General features: G+C 38.9%; 1 protein-coding gene across 2 annotated transcripts in view; it reads left to right on the plus strand.

Moving 5' to 3' along the window:
* Positions 1–25,081, plus strand: part of LOC140489198 (myosin-9-like) — a 166,534-nt gene that overhangs the window by 102,945 nt on the left and 38,508 nt on the right. For both annotated transcript variants that reach the window (XM_072588474.1, XM_072588475.1), the window contains 10 exons: positions 9,709–9,902; positions 12,446–12,567; positions 13,121–13,190; positions 14,368–14,528; positions 16,586–16,694; positions 18,146–18,277; positions 19,664–19,870; positions 22,180–22,317; positions 22,465–22,588; positions 24,785–24,956. In XM_072588474.1, the coding sequence (XP_072444575.1) occupies positions 9,709–9,902; positions 12,446–12,567; positions 13,121–13,190; positions 14,368–14,528; positions 16,586–16,694; positions 18,146–18,277; positions 19,664–19,870; positions 22,180–22,317; positions 22,465–22,588; positions 24,785–24,956 (1,429 nt within the window). The remainder of the gene's footprint in view (positions 1–9,708; positions 9,903–12,445; positions 12,568–13,120; positions 13,191–14,367; positions 14,529–16,585; positions 16,695–18,145; positions 18,278–19,663; positions 19,871–22,179; positions 22,318–22,464; positions 22,589–24,784; positions 24,957–25,081) is intronic.

Genomic DNA, 25,081 nt, shown 5'->3' on the forward strand with positions numbered 1-25,081 from the left:
TTGCTGAGAAAGGAGGAAAATTGGCATCCCGTTACTGGACCTTTTTTTACAGTGTCAGACTTGATTGGGTTGGCAGAACACTTAAACAAGTAGCCCAAGGTGTTCTGTCGCTTCAGTTCTACTATGTGTAACCATCAGGCAGCCTTGGCTCTTGCAGTCTTTGCATAATCAGAAATTCGAACTAATCAACTTGGAATAAAATAGTAAAGTGCACGTTATCAATTCCCTCTACTGTAATCCACAAGCTATGCTTTATGAAATTGAAGTTCTGATTGGTCATTTAAGAATGTAGCAGGTTTGTGAACAGTGCAGCATGTATCCTGGTTTGTGGCATAAAATATTGTTGCATGAAACAGGTTTTGAAAAGCATGTCATTTTGTTGATTCACAATTATCACTGCATACTGGTATATCAGCATCAATTTTATTTACTAACGTGGGTTAATTTATCTTTAAGATTTGCAGATCTGTCATAAACATTGTAAGAGAATCATTGTCTCTATCTTGGCAATCCAGCATTAAAAATACTGGATATATTTGATTTTTAAACATTTGTAGTGACTTAACGTAGTATTATGCTGACAGTGTGGGAGAACTTCTTCCAAAAAGAGAGAAATCTATTTTACACTGGTCCTTCAGATGGATAATATTGTGCTAGTTAGTTTAAAGCTATGAAATACTGACTACTTTAAAGTTCAGGGAATTGGTGCCTAAAGAGAGAGCTAGACTTGCCTATTGTTTTATGGGTGATAAGATGGGAGTGCAATGGGAATAGAGAAAATTACTGCTTCTGTTTGTTCCCTTTTTCATCAATCTAAGTCTCCACAAATTTAGAGGAATTGAAAAAGCAAATAAATACAGCATGGTATTACTAGACTATCAATCCAGAAATTCAGCTCGTGTTCTGGGGACCCAAGTTCAAATCCAGCTGCAGCAGATCGTGGAATTTGAATACAATAGATTCTTAACTCTGGATATTTTAATGATGGCCATGAAACGACTGCCAATTGTCAGAAAAACCAATCTGGCTCACTTATCCTTCCTGGAAGGAAATCTGCCATCCTTAGCTGGTCTGGTCTAGCCAGGCTTGATCGACATGCGATTCCAGAGCCACAGCAATATGATTCATTCTCAGCTGCCCTCTGAAATGTAAGCCACTCCGATGAACCGTCACTATGAAGAAATGAAACTGGACAGACCACCTGACATCAACCTATGCACCAGAAGTGACAACAGCAAAAATGGCCTGATCAATCCTGAAAAATTTCCCATACTAATTAACTTGTTCCAAAATTGGTATAGCTGTCTCTCTGACTAGTCAAGCAACGGCCTGACATAGCCATATTCATGGAATCATGCATTACAGACACCTACATTATAATCCCTGTATATGTCCTGTCTAATCAGCAGGACAGACTCAGCGAGGTGATGTCACAGTGGTATACAATCAGAAGTGCGTTGCCCTGGGAATCCCCTATTAAATGTGATTGCATTGGGTTAAGCATGGGCAAGGAAACCTCCTGATTAGATTTAGATTAGATTAGATTAGATTACTTACAGTGTGGAAACAGGCCCTTCGGCCCAACAAGTCCACACCGCCCCGCCGAAGCGCAACCCACCCATACCCCTACATCTACCCCTTACCTAACCTAACACTACGGGCAATTTAGCATGGCCAATTCACCTGACCTGCACATCTTTGGACTGTGGGAGGAAACCGGAGGAAACCCATGCAGACACGGGGAGAATGTGCAAACTCCACACAGTCAGTCGCCTGAGGCGGGAATTGAACCCGGGTCTCTGGCGCTGTGAGGCAGCAGTGCTAACCACCGTGCCACCCACGGTGAAATTTAGGTTTCATTGTCATGTGTAGTCAAGTATGGGGTACAAGATAACAGTGAAAAGTATACTGTGTTGCCACACACGACTCCAACTTACCTACAAAATGTCTAGGTACAAAATCCAAGTTACAGAAGTAGAAAAATAAAGATACAAGTTTAAAGAGTTCAGTCATACAGTCGTCCTAGTGTAAAAGAGGAAAATAAAGAAATGAAGTTTAAAAATCAAACATTAGTCCTTAAGTCACTGGCCTGCAGATGCTGCAAGCTGGGCTTTCCCCAATAGGGCGCACTCTCCCCTGGCACTGAGCATGCTTTGCTGCACTGGGCTAAGACCTGCCTGTGTTCACTGACCACAGCTACTGATCTCTTATCGCGCATGCCAGGCCTCGCTGCTCACAAGACATCAGCCCTGACCGCTGCTTTGCAGACTACTGCTGTCGTCATTCTTCGCAACTGACCACCTTTGCCACCACTGCTGCCATCCAGACTCTAGCTGCTACCAGCCACTGCCATGTTCCATTGCCTACCCTCGGCTGATGAATCATACTCCTCCATGTTGAACAACACTTGGAGGAATGTACTCTAGTTGGAGGATTTTATTGTCCAACACAGGGACTGGCTCAGCAGAGCACTACTGATCAAGTTGGTTGGGTTCTAAAAGACAAAGATGTTAGGCTGGATCTGGAACTATTGGTGAAGGAAGCAACCAGCAGGAAAAAAAAATCATTATCCTCACAGCAAATGCATCTGTCCATAACAGTAAATATAAGAATGACCACTGCACAATCCTTGCAGGGACAAAGTCTCACCTTCACCTCCATGTTGTGTGGCATTATCACCATGCTAAATGGGACAGGCTGCCAACAAGTCTTTGCAGGTCCACATTGGACATCAATGGGTTGTTAGCCATTAACAGCAGCAGGATCATACTGTATCAAGCAAAATCTCCAACCTCTGGCTTGTATATCCTCCATTCAACCAACACCATCAAGCTAGGGGATCAACCCTGGTTCAGTAAAACATGCAGGAAGTCATGCCTAAAGGTATAAGGGGTCAGTTTGGTTAGGCTAGTAAGCAGCATTACTTGCATGTTAAATAGGATAAATAGCGAGTGACTGGCGAATCTAAGCAATTCCATTATTAATGACCTACATCTAAGCTCTGCAGTCTAAGGTCTCATATCCAGTCATGAATGGTGGACAAATGCTCAACTTGGGTGCAAGGCTCCACAAGTATCTCTGTCCTCAATAATGGAAAAGCCCAGCACATCATGGCAAAAGATAAGGTTGAAGCATTCAGTAATATTCAACCAGAGGTGCTGAACCATCTCTGCTTCTTCCAGTGGTTCCCACCATTCGAGAATCCAGTCTTCAGTCAATCTGATTCACTACACGTGATAGTAAGAACAGTTGCAGGCACTGGATACTGCAACTTTGACCCTGGCAACAGTTTGGCAATAGTACTGAAGAATTGTGCTAAACCTGCTTCCAGAACATTCCTGGCCAAACCTTTCCAGTCAGCATAACAAGTATGGAAAATTGTTCAGGCACATCCTGTACACACTAGGACAAATTCAACATGGTTAATTACTACCCCATCACTCTGCTGTCAAGCTTTAGTTAATGGATAGATGTAATCAACAGTGCTATCAAGCAGTGTCTGTTCAGCAGTAAATTCACTGCCTAGTTTGAGTTCTGCTCCTAACCTCATTACAGCCTTGGTTCAAATCTGGACAAAAGGGTTGAATTCCATAGGTGAAGTGAAAGTGACTGCCTTTGACATCAAGGCCACATTCCACCCAGTGTGGCATCAAGGAGCCCTATAAAACCTGGAATCAATGGGGGAAAGCTCTCTGCTAGTTGGAGGAATATTTGGCACAAGGGAGGAAGATGTTGGTTTTTGGAAGTCAGTCATCTCAGCTCCAGGACATCTCTACGGGAGTTCATCAGGTTAGCGTCCTTGGTCCAGCAGACTTCACTGATTCCATGACCTTCCCTGATTCCTGATACACGGAAACAGTCCGTGTTCAAATGCAACAAAATCTACATGGTACGCAGGCTTGGACTGAAAAGTGGCAGGTAACATCCGTGCCACAATTGCTGGTCAATGACCATCTCCAATAATAGACAATGTGATTACTGTCCTTTTGACATTCATTGTTGATACCATCCCCAAATTCCCCATGATCAACGTCCTTTGAATTTAGTATTGACTGGAAACTGAACTAGACTCTCAATTTAAATACGATAGCTACAACAGCAGATCAAGGGTTAGGAATACTGTGGTAAGTAACTCAACACCTGATTTCCCAAAGCCTGTCAATTGTCAACAAGGCACAAGTCAGGAGTGTGATGGAATACACCCCACTTGCCTGGATGGATGTAGCTCCAACAATACTGAAGAAGCTTGACACCATCCAGGACACAGCAACACACATGATTGACACCACATCCTCAAGCATCTACTTCATCCACTACTGACACTCAGTAGCAGCAGTGTATACTATCTACATATTACACTGCCAAAATTCATCAGTGATCCTTCGATAGCACTATCCACACTCACGACCGTTTTCATCTAGAAGGACAAGGGCAGCAAGTGGTGTTCCCTTCTAAACCGTTTGGAAGCTTATCGCAATTCCTTTGTCACTGGGTCAGAATCTTGCAATTCCCTTTTACGGCAATGTGGTTCCACCTACAGCACGTGAACTGCAGTGATTCAAGAAGGCAGTTTACCATCACTGTCTGAAGACAGCTAATGATAGGCCAACTAGCGATGCCAAAGTCCCATGAGAATTTTAAAGTGAGAAGAATGTGAAAAAGTCTTCTGTAGGCATGTTTAGTATAATTGTACAAGGGTGATAAAATGAATGCAGATAATTCAGAATCAAAAAAGAGATTTAAGATTGGAAGCAGAGGACATTGCTGAGGGGTTAGGAATGTTTGCAGCTGTCTTTACAAAGAAAGGAGATGTGATCCAGAACGTGAAGGAAGAGTTAGTTTAAATGTGTTACAATTTAAAATTAATGAGGATATACTGATTCAGGTGTCTAATTTTAAACTTATGGCACTTAGATTGCATCCACGGATGCTGATGGAAGCAAGATTAAAAATTGGAAGTGTGCCAGCCATGAGCCACAAGGATACTGGTGCAGAACTTCCAAAGTTCTGGTTGTTTGAATTTAAAACTTAGCAGAGAAAATTTAATATAAACAATTTTGAAGATGTTTATTTTTGATGGGAGTAATGCTTCCAATATAGACTATATAAATAAAAGCCTAATTCTAAAGGGGATGTAGGAGCAGAGGGATTTGTGCACATGTCATATTTACATAACCTGGTAAAAACAATGACTGCAGATGCTGGAAACCAGATTCTGGATTAGTGGTGCTGGAAGAGCACAGCAGTTCAGGCAGCATCCAAGGAGCTTCAAAATCAATGTTTCGGGCAAAAGCCCTTCATCAGCCTGATGAAGGGCTTTTGCCTGAAACGTCGATTTTGAAGCTACTTGGATGCTGCCTGAACTGCTGTGCTCTTCCAGCACCACTAATCCATATATACATAACCTGCCCTGTCATCTTCAACAATTTGAGAGCTGTTAATGAAACATGTTGTCTCGGGCTTTACTAGTATAAAATATTGCTTTGACCTCCGCTTAATTATTGTCTGGTTCTGGTTGAGCACAGAATGTGAAGCTGTTGGAGAGTTTGCAGAAAACGTTTGTAAGAATGGTTCCAGGGCTGAGGAACTTCAGTTGTGTAGAAAGACAGCAGAAGAAAAGATTGGGAGGGAATTTGATAGAAGTGATCAAATCATGAGGGATCTGGAAAGAAAAAATTGGGGTAACTGTTCATGTTATTGAAAGAATAAAGGAAAAGACAAACATTTGCGAATATTGGCAAAGTTACCAATTGTGACATGAGGGGAGAACGTTACACAATGATAGGGATTTGGAATACACTGCCAGAGTTGGAGGCAGGTTCACACCTCTGGATATGCCAGGGCAATGCACTGGATGAATTGCTCTTTTAGAGGGCTAACTTGGGGCCACTTTCTGTGGTCTAAACATTCTGATATTTTTCATGTTCTGGAGCAGTTGAAGATTCCTTGAAATCTATGATTTTTACAATCTATATGAAATTAATTTTAGTTGGTTTTTTTAACAAGAAAAATTGTTTAGTTTCTAAATAAGTTTAGTTTTCCACACCTTGCATTTGTGTAACAGCAACATTTGTCTGCATTAAAGACCAAACTTAGTCAGTTTAACCTGATTGCAAAATACTTCAGCTGTAATTTTTATAATCCAAGTGAGGAATCCCATCTCCATTTGAGGGTTTTCTTCAAGGAAAGTATTTTTGCAACATCACTCTAACCCCCAAATGTGAACTTGAGTATCTTTCTCTCAATAAGAGATAACAAATCAAACACTGGTTATAGATTTCTGAGCAGTGTCAAGTTTAGTTGTACATCTATGTCCTGGTGTAGCTACAAATCTATGCAGTACATAGATCAAGGCGTGTTTTTAGGGTTAAGCTGTTGTTTCCTGTAATTGGAAGTTTTGGGATGCAGCTGATGGCTCAGCTTATTGGTGGCTTATGTCCGCAAAACATGTTTGTTAATTTTGGTTTACATAGATGAAAAGTAGTAAAACTTTGTATTCAGCTTAGTTTATCATGAAGCTTATTATCAACAAGTGTTAATACCTCTGTCTAACTTGGACTATTGTTTTGGCACTTATTACTTCTAAGTGTTTCCATCCTGAATGTGAAAGATTGCAATGAATATAAATTACTTATATTTTAAGTGTAGTGAGCAGTCAGAGTTGGTGAGATATGCACACTCCCTTAAAGATGGTAGGGCATTTGATAAGGTGGTCTAAGAGATCAAGTGGATTACATGGGTGATAAATGGAGGAATAGAATAATGAAAAATAATAAACTGTTAGAACTTTGCAATTCGCTCATTTAAGCCCCACATTACTTGTTGTAGATCATTCTGGACATCACACTACAGAATAGATGCAATGTGTTAGAGAGGGTTAGAAAGAAGCTGAGTCGGATGTTAACAAGGAGAGGGACTGGAGCTATGAGGAAACGTTGGGTAAGTTCAGACTGTTCTCTTTGAACAGAGGAAGTTGAGACGGGACTTGAAGGCTTTTATAATTAGAGGTTTTAATCAAATAGATTTAAAAACTATTTCTTTTGGCCAGTATATCAGTAAGCAGGACTACGATTCAAAATTCTTGGTTAAAAATCTGGAGGGGGGATGATTTGTAACTGAGCGTTGGGATCTGAAAAGCTTTACTTGAAAAGGTGATGAAAATTTAATCATAAAATAAAGGTGGACTAGTGCTTAAGGATGAAAATTCATCGGGTTTCAGGCAAAAAAATTGGAGATGACACTAAACCAAGGCTTCATTCAAAAACCTAGTGGCAGTAATGTGGGTCCATTCTTCTTCTTCTTCTTCCGTATCATAGAAACTGTGTGGGGAAAAAAAGTGCCAGGAAAAAACGTTGTTTTTATTTATACTTGAAAACTGGATCTTTTCTGGGAAAAAAAAATTGGAGAATTTGAGGGGTAACTCATATTTATTTGTACTGGTTTAAAATATCACCTGAAAGCACAAATTGAGTCAATGTTGTAAGAGTGAAGAGATGTTTACTAAAATATTTTAGATGTTTTACCATAAAAGCTACAATGAATCTAATTTGAAAAGACATTGCAAGAGAAAACAGGAAAATGAAATTGTCAATGGTGCAGTTAAACAACTGAACTAAGATTGTAAAATGTAACATGTTTAATTGGAATTTGAAGAAATTAGAAACAGTTTGTGTAGTACTTAGTAATGTCATATGTTTGTTTAGCCATTAAAGTAACTGCTGGGGGAGAAAATATAGTTCTGCCATTTTCTTTTAAAGAAAAACCATTTAACATTGTGACTTTCTACATTGGTCATTTTCAATATTGCTAATGGTTGCAGTGTTGGAAAATAACTGTTCCTTAGGTGCAGAATAGTTTCCCTCCATTGGTTAGATTGTGCATTGCTGAGTTCTAAGCTTATTGAGTTGTATGTCCCTAGGATGTTTGCTCTAAAGTTGCACCGAATGTACTATGTAGAAATTACAGCTGAAGTTGAAAACTGTGGTGTAATTTGTTTATCCTACATGGGTGTTAAGATTGATTTCCCACATTTCAGTTAAAATGTAATTATTTGTTTTCACTAGTATGGATGCTGTGATGCTGTAGCCAGTAGAAATGTCCTCCGGGTATCTATCGTGGAGGATTCTATTTTGCATTACCGATTCTTTGTGCTCTGTTCACAATTTGAAACAAATGCTGCTGTCCCCTTTTGGAAGAGAAAGGGTCCCTTTTGTTGTCTAGCCCAATTTTGATAACATCATCTACCTTCTGCTTTCATTACTTGGAGTATCTATGACTTGCCCAGCCAAACTAGTTGCAAAAGAGAAAAATATTTTTGAAAACATTGTACATATACTGTGTTTAAACCTTCAAGCAGCTTTGTGTAGGTCATAGTAGCAAAACAGGTGAATACTTGTTTAACAGGTCTATATATCTTTCCACAAGGTGACCAAAATGTGGATATGCAAAGGCAATGTTTCTTGAGCAAATGATTTGTAGATTTTGTGTGGTTGAGGTTTGAAGGGCATTGGTGCTGATGAATGGCATGTTTTGTCATTTTGGACAAATATTTCTAAGTCTGTAGTATGACTGGCTGCAGAATAAAATTTGTTCTTTAACTGAAATGCAGCACTAAAGCCCCTGCTACATCAACATACTGTTTTCACTTTTCTTTCTGAACAACTTTCATAACCTAATTGCAAAGGGCTAATTGAAGGCATTCTTATCCTTTTGAGGTATGCATGTTAAAAATTGTGATTATGTCAACACATTTTGTAAAAAGAAAATTGAGATGAAGCTAATTCCAGTCTGAGATAGGCTAGTACAAAAGATCAGTTGCTAACCAGTTATGACAAATTGTCCTTGAGCATGTCCAAGCCTATTTTGATTTTTAGATATTTATACAATATTTTTGGTTCTTTATTTCACAATTCATTAATGAACGTGGAATTCTTCTCTCATCTGAGACTTAATGTTGATATTTGTCCTGATACTGTTTTCAGTTTTATCTTCAGTTAAATAATATCATTTTATTCTCTGACCTCTTAGAGAAATGCTGGTGTTTGTAATACACTTGAGTTCCTCAAACTTAATCTCCGAATCCTTCTCACTCTACCAAACACTTCTTAAACAACTTCTATGAACCCTGAAGTTTCCCATTTTTCAGAAGTTATGCCATTGCCATTTGGCTAATTGCACAAGACAGCAATTGTTATCAACAGAATATAATCATAACCTTAGGTTTACACATTTTTCAATACTCTTGAAATCTATTATAACCATTGACAGCAATTCCACCTGTTGACTTATTTACCAGCGTGCATTGCTGTGTCTGCCTAGGTTAAATTCACCTACCATTTTATCAATTAAAGGTTTTAGCACCTTTTTCAATATAATCAATTTCTCTGTATTTAAGTGTAATTTGAAAGCCAATACCAGGAAATAGGTTGAGAAGACTAGAATTTTCCTCCCATATATATTTTAATTTCTACTGAATATTGCAGCATTTAATTTTGAACTTTTTTCTATATTCGCTTGAACTATTAAAGAGAAATGTCTACGGTTTTGAAATATCACCTGTGTGGGTTAATCAATTGCTGCAGCTTTTCAGTGTTTAATTACTGCTTGCTGTCACTACTCACTACATTACTACCTTTACCACATCTCTCGTCTTCGCAGTTTTCTACATTGCTAACATGGTTAATCAACTTAGATTCATTGCTTTCTCAGTGGACCGCATTGTTGGACTGGATCAAGTTGTAGAGATGTCCCATACAGCATTACCTGGTGCATTCAAAACCAAAAGGGGCATGTTCCGCACAGTTAGTCAACTTTACAAAGAGCAGCTTTCAAAATTGATGGCTACATTGAGGAACACCAACCCTAACTTCGTACGCTGCATTATTCCTAACCACGAGAAGAAGGTAAGTCCATGATCTGTCAGTTTATGAAAGAGGTAGGGAGGGTCACAAAATTGATTGAAAAGCCAATTATAACTGCAAAAGAGTCAAGTAAGGCTGTGAGGATTGAGCCAAAATACATAAAGAAATTGCACTGTGTGTACGGCAGACTCCCAAATAATCATAAGGAAATGAAAAAGCAAATATGTAGGCAAGTCCCTCGAGTGATCTAATCCTGGTGTGCAGGGGGCAATTTCAAAACTTGCAGATAGCACAATGAGGGGAGAACAGTGTAGAACTCCAAAAGGATGCAACCAAATTGGTGGAGTGAGCAGCAAGCAAAATTAAATAGTTTTTGGCTGGAAGTTTGTGTGTGTGTGTGTGTTTTTGTTTCCATCTTTCTATCTATCTATCTATCTAGTGGGAGTCCCCAAGACTTAGGCTTCGGTCCCTTTTTGTCATTATATCAATGATTTGGACTTCATCTTACAGGCATTAAGAAATTTATGGATATTCAAAAATTGGCCATGGGACCGATGGGAAGAAAGCTGTTGAGTGCAATGATTTGGAGATGCCGGTGTACAACTGTGTAATCCACGACGACCTGACGGAGTGGTGCTCCGAAAGCTAGTGCTTCCAATTAAACCTGTTATACTATGACCTGGTGTTGTGATTTTTAACTTTGTTGAGTGCAAGATATGTTTAATAGTTTCAGGTGGGTGGTGGAATAGTGGCAAGTGGAATTTAATCTGGAGAAGCGTGGTTTAATGCATTTAGGTAAGATTAAGAGCAGGGACATTATACTGAAACTGTAGAAAATATTATTCCAAAGCTGGATTACTGCATATTGTTCTGAACATTAGCAAAGATATGATTATACTAGAGAAGATACAGATGGGCTTAGCGAGGAAGTTGTCGGGAATGGAGCATTTTAGCTATGAGGAAAGCTCGCATAGAGTTTCAGAACTAAGGAGCCTAAAAGGTATCTAATTGTGAAGTTCATTAATTTGAGAGGTTTGAGTATGAGTCAATTATTCCCATTATTCTTTCGTATCTATATCCGAGGGCATTTATGCAGAGTCACAGGTACATTGAGGTGGGATTCAAGGGGTTGTTCATTACCCAGAGAGTGACTGAGTTCTCAAAGCCTGAAAGAGTGGTAAGAGATTAGAAAAGGTCAAGTTTTGACAAGTATTTGGATATGCACATGAATGTAAGATCTTACAAGATTATATGCTATGGACCAACAGCTGGAAAAGAGAACTAGGCTTGATCATTAGTTGGCCTTTACCGATGCAATGGGCCAATTGGCTGCTTTCAGTAGTGTAAAATTGAGACTTCTGTCTTGCCTTGAGAGTTTATAAAAACTCTGAAGGGAGGGTACATAAAGTGAACTATTTCAAGCTAAGCCCCAAGTGCAAAATCTTTACAATTCTGAATAATCTATGAGCATAGTATTACACTGTCCTTTTTATATTAGGTAAAACCTGTGGCCCAACATTTCAACTCCCCCTCCCACTCTGCCGAGGACGTGGAGGTCCTGGGCCTCCTTCACCGCCGTTCCTTCACCACCCGATGCCTGGAGGAAGAACGCCTCATCTTCCGCCTCGGGACACTTCAACCCCAGGGCATCAATCTGGACTTCAACAGTTTCCTCATTTTCCCCTATCTCTCCCTCTCTCTCTCTCTCTCTCTCTCTCTCTTTCCCCCCCCCCCCCCCACCTCGTCCTAGTTCCAAACGTCTAGCTCAGCACTGTCCCCATGACTTGTCCTACCTGCCTATCTTCTTTTCCACCTATCCACTCCACCCTCCCCTCAACCTATCATCTTCATCCCCTCCCCCACTCACCTATTGTACTCTATGCTGCTTTCTCCCCATCCCCACCCTCCTCTCATTTATCTCTCCACCCTTCAGGTATTCTGCCTGTATTCCTGATGAAGGGCTTTTGCCCGAAATGTCGATTTTACAGCTCCTCGAATGCTGCCTGAACTACTGTGCTTTTCCAGCACCACGAAACTGTGCTTATATTAACCTGGTAAATCAGGGTTATTGCCAAAACAGCCTTGCATAATTTCCCAGTGAAGAAAAGTTTGCACAACTTTAAATGTACTTTTTGATAAAAGCAAAATACTGCCGAATCTGAAACAAACTCAATGCTAGAGAAACAGGTCTGGCAGCGTTTGTGAAAAGAGAAACAATTAATGTTTTACTGAACTCTAACGTTAACTTTGTTTCTCTCTCTGCAATTGTTACCAGATTTGCTAAGCTTATTTATAGATTTGGTAAAAACGAGGACTGCAGATGCTGGAAACCAGAGTCTGGATTAGAGTGGTGTTGGAAAAGCACAGCAGGTCAGGCAGCATCCAAGGAGCAGGATTTGGGCAGTCTCAGTTGACAAGAACTAGGGAAACAAATTAAAAGTTAGATTTCTGTATTTTGGGCTAGTCATTTCAGCTTGATCTTGGGGTTCTGAGTCATGTGCCATTACCATAATGTCACATTTCCTTTATATGATGTAGTTTACAGTAAAAATGCTTTAAACTTTTGCCTCTTTTGATTTTAATAGTCTGGAAAACTGGAAGCTCACCTTGTTTTGGATCAGTTACGATGCAATGGTGTCCTTGAGGGTATTCGTATCTGTAGACAGGGATTTCCCAACAGGATTGTGTTTCAGGAATTCCGTCAAAGGTAATCTGCCTTAACGTTTCCAATAGTGAATGTGTCTATATGTTGCAGAATAATAAAGCAAACTAGTTTTAGCAAAAAAGAAAACTTCTGTCCATGTGTTCGTTCTTGTAATCAAAAGGGCAATAACAGTATAAATATGTGGTTTAATTATGGAAGGCCAGGTTGAAAGGTGACATCGTATTGGAACAAAGTTGAGTTTAAAAAAATGTTCTGTAGATTTTTGTACTCCAAGCTAGTTATGAAGGATAAAATGGGAGTCTATATTTACTTGGTTTAGATTTTTTAGTAATACATACTGCTTGACTCAGACTTTGTCCCAATTCTAAGTACACGCACAGAAAATATCTGTTTTGATTTGTTAGTTGAGTAACACAACTTTCACAGCAATATGTAGTGTATGTTATTGTCAAATCATTCAGCCTATACTGAAATAGTTCTTTAATTGTTCATGAAGAAAGCTGGTCACTTTCGTTAATAGACTTATATAGTTAGCATTGTGCATAAGTGAGCTGGTAGTTTGCTTTTGTTTTGATTTGTTGTCTTTTTCTTGCAGATATGAAATCCTTACTCCTAATTCAATTCCTAAAGGTTTCATGGATGGAAAGCAGGCTTGTGTACTTATGGTATGCAATTTTAAATCTGATTATAGATTTGAGTATTTTCTAGCTTACTTGTAATTTTAAAAAATTTTTAGTCCTGAGATGTGGGTATCATTTGACAAGGTCCGCATTTAATGCATGATGTGAATGTCTGAGCACCAATATCTGATTCAACATGAAGTATGATTATAAGCATTGTTTCGTTATATGACTATGGAAGATTTTTTGGATTCTCTTTTTATTACCAATTTCATCTACCTTTGGTTCTCACCTCTCCTCAAACTTTATATACTTGGCTTGGTTTTCACTTGTATAATCAACCTGACGTTTGTCACACATTCCCCTTTTTCTATTTTATCCATTTATACTCATCTGCTTGAGTTGCACTGGTCCCACTTTCCAAAATATTTTGAATATTCCAGGAATCTAAAGCCTGTTGACCCATCTCCTTGAATTATTCCACAACTGCTCTATAACATCGTGGACAAAAAGGAGGAAGCATGCTTACATGGAGACAAGTCTGCAATAGCTGAAAACTTTTCAATTCTTCTAACTAGAGGATCCCCATCATTACTGCTTTCTGCATCTTCCACCTGACTCTGTAGAGCTGAGTAGAGGAATTGAGGGCTATAGAGAAAGGACAGGGAAGTTAAAGTGACAAGTGAATGTGAACATGAATCTGACAAATATCACTCCGCCATATTTCTATTGGAATGGTGGAGCAGGCTCCAGAAACCAATTGACCTACTCCTTTTTCTATTTCATATGATTGTGTGAAATAATCTAATCTCCAGTTGTGTTCCTCAGTGGAGTCAGCATTTCAAACTTTGCTTGCAGAAAAAATATTTAAATTTAGTGATCTAAATAGAAAATGAGATTGCTAGTTCTGTGAAGTTTAGTTATTTCGTTTTCTGTTAATCTAATGTTTTGTTTGAAATATAGTTTTACATGTATTAGCATTAATCTTAATAGAGCTTACAGTGTGATCCGAGACTATGACATTGTCGCAACAAAATCTTAGCTTGGCATCTACTGATGCCTGTGATTCCGTAGACACCATTGGCTATCTAACAGGGCTAAGAAAGCTGACTATTCAAAATGGTATTTAACATGTCATTCCATGAGTTTCAAATCATGAACCCATCAGGTGATGCTGATTTATAGCTGTACCTTGAAAAAATTAACTCTTGGATTCTTGCAGATCAAAGCTCTAGAGTTGGATCCTAATCTATACCGGATTGGACAGAGTAAGGTGTTCTTCCGTGCTGGTGTATTGGCTCATCTGGAGGAAGAGCGAGACTTGAAGATCACTGATGTCATCATAGAATTCCAAGCCCTGTGTAGAGGTTACTTGGCAAGAAAGTAAGGGATCTGTTTTTGGATTGCTTCGTTTAATTGTAGGGTAAATTTGGTCTCTTTGCCAATCATACCCTAACCTTGTTAAAACTGGGTATGACTTAATCTAGTTCCTTTGCTTGAACTAAGTAAACTTATGAATTTTAAGAAACTTTATTCCAATGTCCATTTGCCTATCTGGAGGTATAAGTAGAATGTGGAGTGACATTTCCTTGTGATGTAATGTTACTGCGATCAATACTCTCTCACCAAGGTTTTACGCTGGTACGTAATCATGCATGTATCTACGCTTTGCTCCTCCTACTCTCCCTCTTCCTGTTCCAAATAATTGTCATATCCTTTATCCCTGATCATCATTGCTTGGTAATTGGAAACTCTCTTTTTTCATTGTCCTATTCTCAGTTCCTCAAAATCATCCCTCTTCCAATCTATTAACTTGGTTTTCAATAATTATGACCACCTTTAACACATTTTAAAGTGCACAATATTATGGCAACTTGCATTTTTCTGTATTTTTAAAATCCTCTTCTCTGATTCAGGAAGGTTATTGCGTGCAGTTCTGGTTTCCTTCCTATCAGAAGGATGTTGTGAAATGTGAAAGGGTACAGAAAAGATTTACAAGGATATTGCCCAGGTTGGAAGATTTGAACTGTAGGGAGAGACTGAATGGGCTAGGTTATCTCTGGAGCGACAGAGGCTGAGGGGTGACCTTGTAGAAGTTTACAAAATCATGAGGGGCATGAATAGGGTATATAGACAAGTTACTTTCCCGGGGGTGGGGGAGTCCAGAGCGAGAGGGCATAAATTCAGGATGAGAAGGGGAAGATTTAAAGGGACCTTTTCTCAGTGTGGTGCGTGCATGGAATGAGCTGCAGAGGACGTGGTGGAGGCTGGTACAATTACATCATTTAAAAGGCGTCTGGATGGGTTTATGAATAGGAACGGTTTAGAGGGATATGGGTCAAGTGCTGGTAAATGGGACTAGATGAGGTTAGGATATCTGATTGGCATGGGTGAGTTGGATCTGTTTACGTGCTGTATATCTGATTCTGAGACTCTACGAAGAGCATATCGAGTTGGAAAGGAGTCTGTACATATTGTAGGAATTCTATCCAATTCTCCCTTTCATCCACCTCTTGTTCAGTTAATATAAAGTAGTTGAAATCCCTCATTATTACATTTTTTTCAAACTCAATTTCCTAACTTGTCTGAATATTTCTCTCAACCTCACTTTCACAGTGAGGTGGTCTGTAGAGTACACTACCACTGCAATTGAACCTTTTATTGTATTTTTATCCATATCTGTTATGAAATGGCAAAAAGAGTAAGCCGCCATCATCTTCAGTCTGCTTTACTATTCTAGATCATGGCTGATATTCTTTCTCACTGTTATATTGCTCTATTGTCCCCATATCCGTGATGTCATTTAACTACAAGTCTTTGTCTCGACTTAATTAATGACCAAGCTTCCATATCATCTAAGAGAACAAAGGTTAATCACCCTCGAAGTGAAGAAGTTCCTTTTGTGGTGCTAAATGGCTTACCTTTTATTATGTTCCCTCAGATTCTAGGCACCACAGCTTGTTTAAGAATTCTGTAAGTTTCTGAGATGGCCTGTCATATTTCCAGTCTCCTGAATTTATTATGAAGGCAGACTTGCCATCTCCAAAATCAGTCTTGCAAATGTCACCAGCACTGTGCACAATTGAATCTTTTTATTAATTGCCATTAATTTATTCTGAATAAATATAGTTACTCCATTTACTCCTTTCTTCCCTTTTTTTAAAAAAAAGTCATGTTTTACTCTGCAAATTTATTCCTGGTCCTCATTTTCCTGCTGTCATATCTTGGTTACTATCGTGTCTAATTTACACTCTGTTGGCCTTCACATCTGCTGTTTTATATGGCTACTTTTTCTGTATAGACATTTTGACTCCTTTTAATGATTCTACTTATTTGTACGGTTAACCATCCTTTAAATTCCTGTTTTAAAACCCTTTCATCTATGAATTTACTGTTATACTGCTTTTGGGAGCTCTATTTTAATAGCCAGTGTATTGCAGGGCCTTTGCTCGACGCCAGCAACAGTTGAATGCCATGAAAGTGATACAGAGGAACTGTGCTGCTTACTTAAAACTGCGGAACTGGCAATGGTGGAGATTGTTCACAAAGGCAAGTATTTGGTCAACCCCTAAGACATGGGCAACAAAGTTCCTTGACTTAACATTTGCTTGTCGGCTGTTCTCCTTTACCTGGATATTAGCATGGATAGTAATTAGTGACTTTGCATGACCAATGGGTACTCTAACATAAATTTAAAAAGCACTGGAAATGCCCAGAAAGGTCGGCAGATCCTGTGAAGAAATACAAGGCTAACATTTCAGGTTGGTAGCTCTTTTGTCAAATGTTGGTACAATTGAGAGAAATTTTCCCAATCAGTACTTTATCTTCTAAAAATAGCTGATGCAAAACTTACAATAGAACAAACAGTTGTTGGGATAATAATTGATGATGAATAACTTGTTTATAAATTTGAAGTATAGAATTCTCATGAAATCATTAGTAGAAATCACTCCTTAGTCTTCAATTTGAAATACTTTGGACAATTCTGAGCAGTTTAGAAAAAATGTCAATACTTTGGAAAGGATGCAGAAGAAATGCCCTGGGGGTAAAGACGTGCAGTTATGAGAAGTTAAAGTTAGACTGCATCTTGGGACAAGGAAAGTTGAGTTGACAGACAGAAACACAATTTGATCTGGCAACCAATCAAAACTAGAGATTGTAAACTTTAATAATTGGCAAAATATAAAGTTGGGAGTGAGAAGAGATGATATATGTAAGAACCTGAGGTTTGGAACACTCCATTTGAAAAGCTAGTGGAAATAGTTTTGAAAGGTGTAGATTGACAGGTTCTTAAGGATGAGGAACTTTTTGAGGATTATGGGCAAAACATAGGTGATTTTGAAGCAACCCAATCAAAGAGCAAGCACTGATGACAGCCAAATATATTGTTTACAATGTTTCCATGAATTCCACAGGCAAAGTGGCCAGAAGCACAGAGATGTTACTATTGTATCCATCCATTTCTTGCTCTTTTTTAAAAACCATTTCAATCCAGAATTTCAATCCACGTATGTCACCACCTGTGTCTTGATAAAAGGCAATATCATGAATTAACTAAGAATGTTCAACTGAAAATTTTCAAAGATTTTAAAAATATAATGTTGTGTATTTGCTAAATCACTCTTACCCCATAATTTAACTACGTGTGATTTAGAAACAAAAACAGAAGTTATTGGAAACACTGATCAGGTCTGGCAGCATCTGTGATGAGAAATCAAAGTTAATGTTTTGGGTCCAATGACTCTTCCTCAACCATATCTGAAATGTTAACTTTGATTTCTCTTCACAGATTCTGTCAGATCTGCTGAGCTTATCCAGCAACTTCTGATTTACAGCATCCACAGTTCTTTTGGTTTTTATTAAGATGTGATTTTAAACTGTCCTGTGAAACAACTGAGGTCTATTACCCTGAATTGTTATCTTTGTGTACAAGCATTTTTAATTCATTTGAAAAATTATCAATTGGATTGTTTCTTCTAACAATGATTATTAATACACAGGTGAAGCCATTGCTTCAGGTGAGTCGACAAGAGGAGGAAATGATTGCCAAGGAGGATGAGTTATTGAAAACCAAGGAGAAACAGTTGCAAGCAGAGAATAGATTGTCTGAACTGGAGGAGCAACACACCCAGGTGAATATTTGCCTTCATAAGGATTAATATTCATTGAGCCCTGTATTAGTAGCATCATCTAACAGTGAAATAAAATATTTGTGAACATTAATAGAAATCTAATTTCATGAAGCATGACAGGGCCTCCTTTGTGATATCACTTGGAGTGCACTGACTTCACTGGAAGGAGATGGTGGGACAGCAATTTCACTGGACTAGTTCCTCTAATGCTTAAATTATTCTTGTATTAATTGAGTAATATCCAATCTAATGTTGGTGGATCTTGATATAAATTTGATTTAATTGGACCATATGGACAATGTCCAAGTTTATAAAACATCTCCATTCAGTTCTGCTTCATCACTTATGACATATGTAACTTTGCTTCTCTAGATTTAATCAATTTTGCCTCATCTGACTTTATGACCTTTTTTCAAAGAAGCTCATATATATTTCTCCAATTATCACCCAATGTGCACTCCATGTTCAAAAGTTATTCATTTTATATTTGCCATTTAATAACAGTTGGAATTGAAATGTTAATGGAGCATTGATATTGCTTACGTAGATTAAAATGATTTAAAATCAATTTTAGTACTGCGTTATTATGAATTAGTATAATTTCAAGGGAACTGGGAAATGTAAACAGATGAATGCATATTGAAAACAGTCCTCTGAAGACATGAGAGCCCAAATAATCTATGCTGCACTGTATCTCTGTGCACTTTGAGTGTAGCTACACTGTACAGAATGTGAGGAGTTCAAGGCCATTTCATAACTAATCTGTGGTGTCATCTAGAATTAACTGACCCTGGGGAGAAAGCATTTAAAGTATTCCAAGTTTGTAAATAGTTCTGAATTGTGACTGTTGGCCCGTCTTGAGGTTTCAAATACTTCACACAGAGGGTGGTGGACGTTTGGAACGCGTTGCTAGCAGAGGTGGTAGAGGCAGGCATGGTAGATTCATTTAAGATGCGTCTGGACAGATGCATGAGTAGGTGGGGAGCAGAGGGATACAAATGCTTAGGAGTTGACCGACCGGTTTAGACAGTATGTTTGGATCGGCTCAGGCTTGAAGGGCCGAAGGGCCTGTTCCTGGGCTGTAAATGTTCTTTGTTCTCTTTGTTCATCTGTATTGTTCCCTGGGAGCACTCCTCCTTTTAATCTACGTAAGCAATATCAATGCTCCATTAACATTTCAATTCCAACTCCTCCTTGACCTGACTGGAAAAATCTGACATACTTGCACTGTCAAGAAAATTATTTTTAACATTGGATAATATTTTGGTCAGTGTATGCAAACACATTCACTCCCAAAATTTTCATAATTAACCTGTTATGGAGATGATGGTCTGTGGTTGCTATTTTAGTTCTCATACTTACTTCAACTTGCCATTTGACTTGCAGTTGTTGGCTGAGAAGTCTGCTCTGCAGGAGCAACTACAGGCTGAGACTGAGCTCTGCGCTGAAGCAGAGGAGATGAGGGCACGACTTGCAACCAAGAAGCAGGAGCTGGAGGAAATTCTCCATGATCTGGAAGCAAGAGTGGAGGAGGAGGAAGAACACTGTCAGCAGCTAGTAACCGATAAGAAGAAAATGCAACAAACAGTACAGGTAAAGTTGTGTGTCTTGAAGAATATGCTGGGCTTTTAGAATTGCTGGATTAAATCACCACCTCCATCCAAACCTAAGATTTAAGGGAATGAAATATCAGTTCGTTTTTACCTTCGTAGGAAATGGTAGTTATTTTGGTTTGAGAATATGTGCAGTGTTTAGTCTATTGGGTATTAAATCACCTTGAAAAATAAGTCAGCAGGCACTGGGATTTTCTGTTAATGGGAGTTGATTGCAACCACTGTTAGTTTGTAGCACCTCTTGCAACAATTGATTATGATCAGACCATGAGCTTGTTGTAGGAACTGATAGGACATCAACTGTTGGCAGTGTCTCATACTGATTTGCATTGTGAAATATGAAGGTACAAAAATGATAAAACTATTGGTCTAGCCAGATTGTCCCATGCCTGTGTGTATCATCATACGTGCACCCGTCTGCTCCTACCCTCAACAAAGCTGTAATAACTTCCTCGGAAAGGTCGAAGTACAAACCAGTTAAGAGAATATAAATTCCATAATATTCCCTAATTTCATTAGACAATGAAATCTAGCACAGAGGATACTTGAACTGATTTTATGCAATAGCTACTTGAGGTGATCTAAGTTAGAAAATTGTATAGCTTGAAAACAAAAGTCAAAGTAACTGGAGAAACCCAGCAGGTCTGGCAGCGTCTGAAGAAAAGGCAGAGTCAACATTTCAGGTCCAGTGACACTTTGGAACTGTTCTGAAGAAGGGTGACTCAACCCGAAACATTGACTCTGCTTGCTCTCTACAGACGCTGCCAGACCGGAGTTTCTCCAGCTGTTTCTGCTTTAGTTTCAAATTTTCAGCATCTATAGTCATTTCTTTGTTTAATGGTTCAGTTCTGTCTTGAATGATGCCTGTGTTCAATGTTCTATGTTTCTAAGCTGGCATGCTCCATGAGTCTACTGTTCTTTTTGAAAAGGAGCATTTCCTAACAGCTAACTAATTCAGGTTTTGTTTTTGTAACCTGAGAATGAGTGATCAGATTGAGCTTCAAAGTTTTTGCTTTCTGGCTAATAATGAGTTATGATATGGATTCTCACCTGCTTCGTTGCACAAGTGTCCAGAAAGTTTGAAATGTTAGTTAATGTTCAGTGAACAACCCATCAATTGAGTATGTTTAATCCATTGTGGTTTGTGCAGAGTTGCTCCCACTCTTTTATGAGGCAATGTGCAACCTGAGTGCAGCAACTGCAACGATGTGAGTTTTAATTCTGGAGTTGGTCTTCTCCCAGTTTAAACCTGCCTTTTCTACATTACCATCCACTCTGACTACTTCCACATTCAGTCAAAAAAGGTTATTTGATCAGTGGGCAGAATTTGAAATTACATCTTTTCTTCTGCTAGAAAGGCTGATGACACTCGCCTGCCTGGAGCTATCTGGTTTTGAGATGCCAAGCACGGTTTCACATTTCTGCCTACAGTCCTAAACCAAGATTGACAAATGAAGCCTGTCAGTGGGAGTTTGATTAAGGGTGGCTATTTAAAACACTGATTATTTGGAACTTGTGGATGATGAGCTCATCAATTCTTCACCATTATGGCCCTTCCTATGCCTTTGATCACATTAGTAATTTATACATAACCTATGGCTTATAACATATATCTGCGTGAAATAGATTTGTAGACTGGAAAAAAGAACAGACTTTTTTTTTCACTGTTCTATTTTCTTGATCCATCATTCACAGTTGGTCTAGGGAAAGTCATTAACTCCCCAGGTTAAGCCTGAAAGATACTTGGTTGCAAGGATAGAGAGAGGTTCACTTGTACTTTTAAGAGAAATTATTTGATTTGTTGGGATATTCATGATTACAGTTTTGCTAGCTGAAATCTTCAGTGAGATTCTTCAAAATCAAAACATGTGGCATTTAGGAGTTAAGGGTAAGCTTTGGCCTGACTGTTCGGTTGGACACATCACTCGTTTCTTTCTTAAATGCAAGTGGGACTAATGGTTTAATTTTAACATGACATTTGAAGTGTAGCAACTAAAGAACTTCATAAGTCCATAGATTTGGAGGAGGTTGGAAAGCAGAATTTGTTTTAAAAATTCTGTCTTCAACTTAGTGAAAAGCTGGTCCAAAAGGTTTGAGTTGGAATTGATGGTGCCATGAATCTGGCTGTTGCTAGTGTGTATATAATATATTGCCTGTTTGCTGTTCCATGCTTTTGCAAATGAATGGATATGGAGAAGGTGTCTGAATGCTCCGAAGCTGGGAAAAGGTTGCTTGTTGTTTTTAGGGAATGTGTGATAATAATGCTCAAGTTAATTTCTGGATTTCCAGGAATTGGAGGAACAACTGGAAGAAGAGGAGGCAACTCGACAAAGGATGCAACTGGAAAAGAGTAACCTTGATTGTAAGGTGAAGGCCATGAGTGATGAAATCTTTGTACTGGAAGATCAGAGCAGTAAACTCATGAAGGTTGGTAGTTTTTTTTAAAAAAATGTCGTTATATACAACATATAGTTTCCTCAAATGGAAAAAGTTGTGAAGTATCTCCTATAATGATGTTCATTACCTCAGTATATTGGTCTGTTTTTAATACACTGTACACATGTGGATCCATAGGAGAAAAAACTAATGGAGGACAGAATAGCAGAGTTCACCACTAACCTTGCAGAAGAAGAAGAGAAGTCCAAAAGTCTGACCAAACTCAAGGCTAAACATGAAACCATGATTACAGACCTAGAAGGTGAGGAACTAAATCAGCCTGTTTACCTGCATCATTATTGTGTATGGTTGTATTAATATATGTATTAAACCTATTTTTGCAGTCTTTGTTCAATTTAGAGTCATGATGCTTGTCATAATTCATCTTGGACCCTATTTAGGTGGATTGCATTCAATCTTTCGTTTGAAATGATGTTTGAACTCTGGTACTGAAGTTTATCTTGAATATTCAATTATTTTATTGCACATTTCTCTGGGTGTGGATGTAACAGAAAAGGAATGCTCTGTATTCTTATCCCTAGTTGCATTGAATTTTGATTTTGTGTGCCTATTAGGTGGATTGGCCATGTTAATTTGCTCATAGTGTTCAGGGATGTGTAGGCTAGGAGGATTAGCCATGGTAAATGTGGAGTTATGGGGATAGGGTGGGGTGAATGGTCTCTTTCCACACTAAGGATTCGAGGATACTATAATTTTAAAACTGAATAGTTTGCTCATGGTTTTGAGTATGGTGCTGGAAAAGAATTGCAGGTCAGGCAGCATCTGAAGAGCAGGAAAATCGACATTTCAGGCATAAGCACTTCATCAGGTTTGCTCTGGCACTTGGATTCACGGAGTCATAGAGATGTACAGCACAGAAACAGACCCTTCAGTCAAACTCATACACACCGACCAGATATCCTAACCTAATCAATTCCTATTTGCCAGCACTCAGTCCATATCCCTCTCAACCCTTTCTATGCATGCACCCATTCAGATGCCTTTTAACTGCTGCAATTGTACTAGCCTATACCACTTCCTCTGGCAGCTCATTCCAGATACCACCCTCTGTGTGTAAAGGTCCCTTTTTATGTCTTTCTCCACTCACCCTAAACCTATGTCCTCCAGTTCTGGACTCCCCCACCCCAGGGAAAATACTTTGTCTATTTATCCTATTCATGCCCCTCTTGATTTTATAAATCTCTATAAGATCACCCCTCGGCCTTCGATGCTCCAGGGAAAACAGCCCCAGCCTATTCAACTTCTCCCTACTGTTCAAATCCTCCAATCCTGGCAACACCCTTGTAAATCTTTTCTGAACCCTTTCAAGTTTCACAACATCCTTCTGATAGGAAGGAGACCAGAATTGAATGCAGTATTCCAAAAGTGGCCTAACTAATGTCCTGTACAGCTGCAACATGACCTCCCAACTCCTGTACTCAATACTCTGACCAATAAAGAAAAGCATACCAAATGCTGCCTTCTCTAGCCTATCGACCTGCAACTCTACTTTCAAAGAGCTATGAACCTGCACTCCATGTCTCTTTGTTCAGCAGCACTCCCTAGGACCTATAAGTCCTGCTCTGAGTTGCTTTTCCAAAATGCTGCACCTCACTTATCTAAATTAAACGCCATCTGCCACTCCTCGGCCCATTGGCAGGATCAAGATCCTGCTCTCCTCTGAGGTAACCACCTTTGCTGGAGATTTAAAAGGATAATTCAAAATTAATCACACTGTGTAATTCTGGTTCTACAACATAGTCAGGACAGAAGGTTTGCCACCCTTAAAAAGGATCAGTTGACAACTTTGCAACAATCTTCTGACACCTTGTCATTTTGACTATATTTTCTAAAACTGGAGTTAAACTACTCAAACTGCCATGATGGGTTTTCATCTGACCTCGTCTGGATTAATAGTCCTGGTCTCTGAATTAGCAATCCAATATAATCGCTATACTGCCATGTCAGTGAGTGCTTTTTAGCCCTGGAGTATTCTGAAATCACTGTCTCTTTGAAGATAGCCTTGAGTGCTGTAAAGCAATAGGATTTGTGGTAAGTTGTATGTTTTGATGATTCAGTTATTACTCCTGATCAGAGTAGGAAGTTGTTCAGTAATCTGTTTTTCAAGTCAATCTGCTACTTTCTCAACATGTTTTAGAAGCATTTGTAAGGGACCAAACATTTATGAAAATTAAGAATTGAGTCTGCCAGTTGTCCCCAGACTGATGGCAAAAGTTTGCAGAACAGAAGTGAACTATTCTTGCTTTTGAAGGGATACTTTAGTAACCTAGCATGTATTGGGTTCTTTTGTTCATTTGATCAACCTTTGGTCCACAAGAAATGAATTCTGCACGTGTCCCATTTCCATCCTGAACAGGATATGTAATTTGAAATACCAATTGGTTTTGAGGGGATATATACATAAAATCAGCATGGCAGTATGTTTTAATTTTGACAGATCGTTTGAAGAGAGAGGAAAAGCTGCGACAAGAATTGGAGAAGAATCGCCGTAAATTGGAGGGAGACTCGTCTGATTTACATGATCAGATTTCTGAACTGCAACAACAGATTGCAGAACTCCGAGCACTGCTAGCTAAGAAAGAAGAGGAGCTTCAGGCTGCACTGTCCAGGTAAAAATTGCAGTGGAATGGTAAATGGCGAAGATAGCTTTTGTTCTCTTACTACTAATATGTAGAAGTTACTTTGACTCCGACACAATTGATTAGAATGAGCAAGACGTGAGTTGGTCAGTTAC

This window comes from Chiloscyllium punctatum, chromosome 18, assembly GCF_047496795.1.
Source record: "Chiloscyllium punctatum isolate Juve2018m chromosome 18, sChiPun1.3, whole genome shotgun sequence".
NCBI classification, from domain to species: Eukaryota; Metazoa; Chordata; class Chondrichthyes; order Orectolobiformes; family Hemiscylliidae; genus Chiloscyllium; species Chiloscyllium punctatum.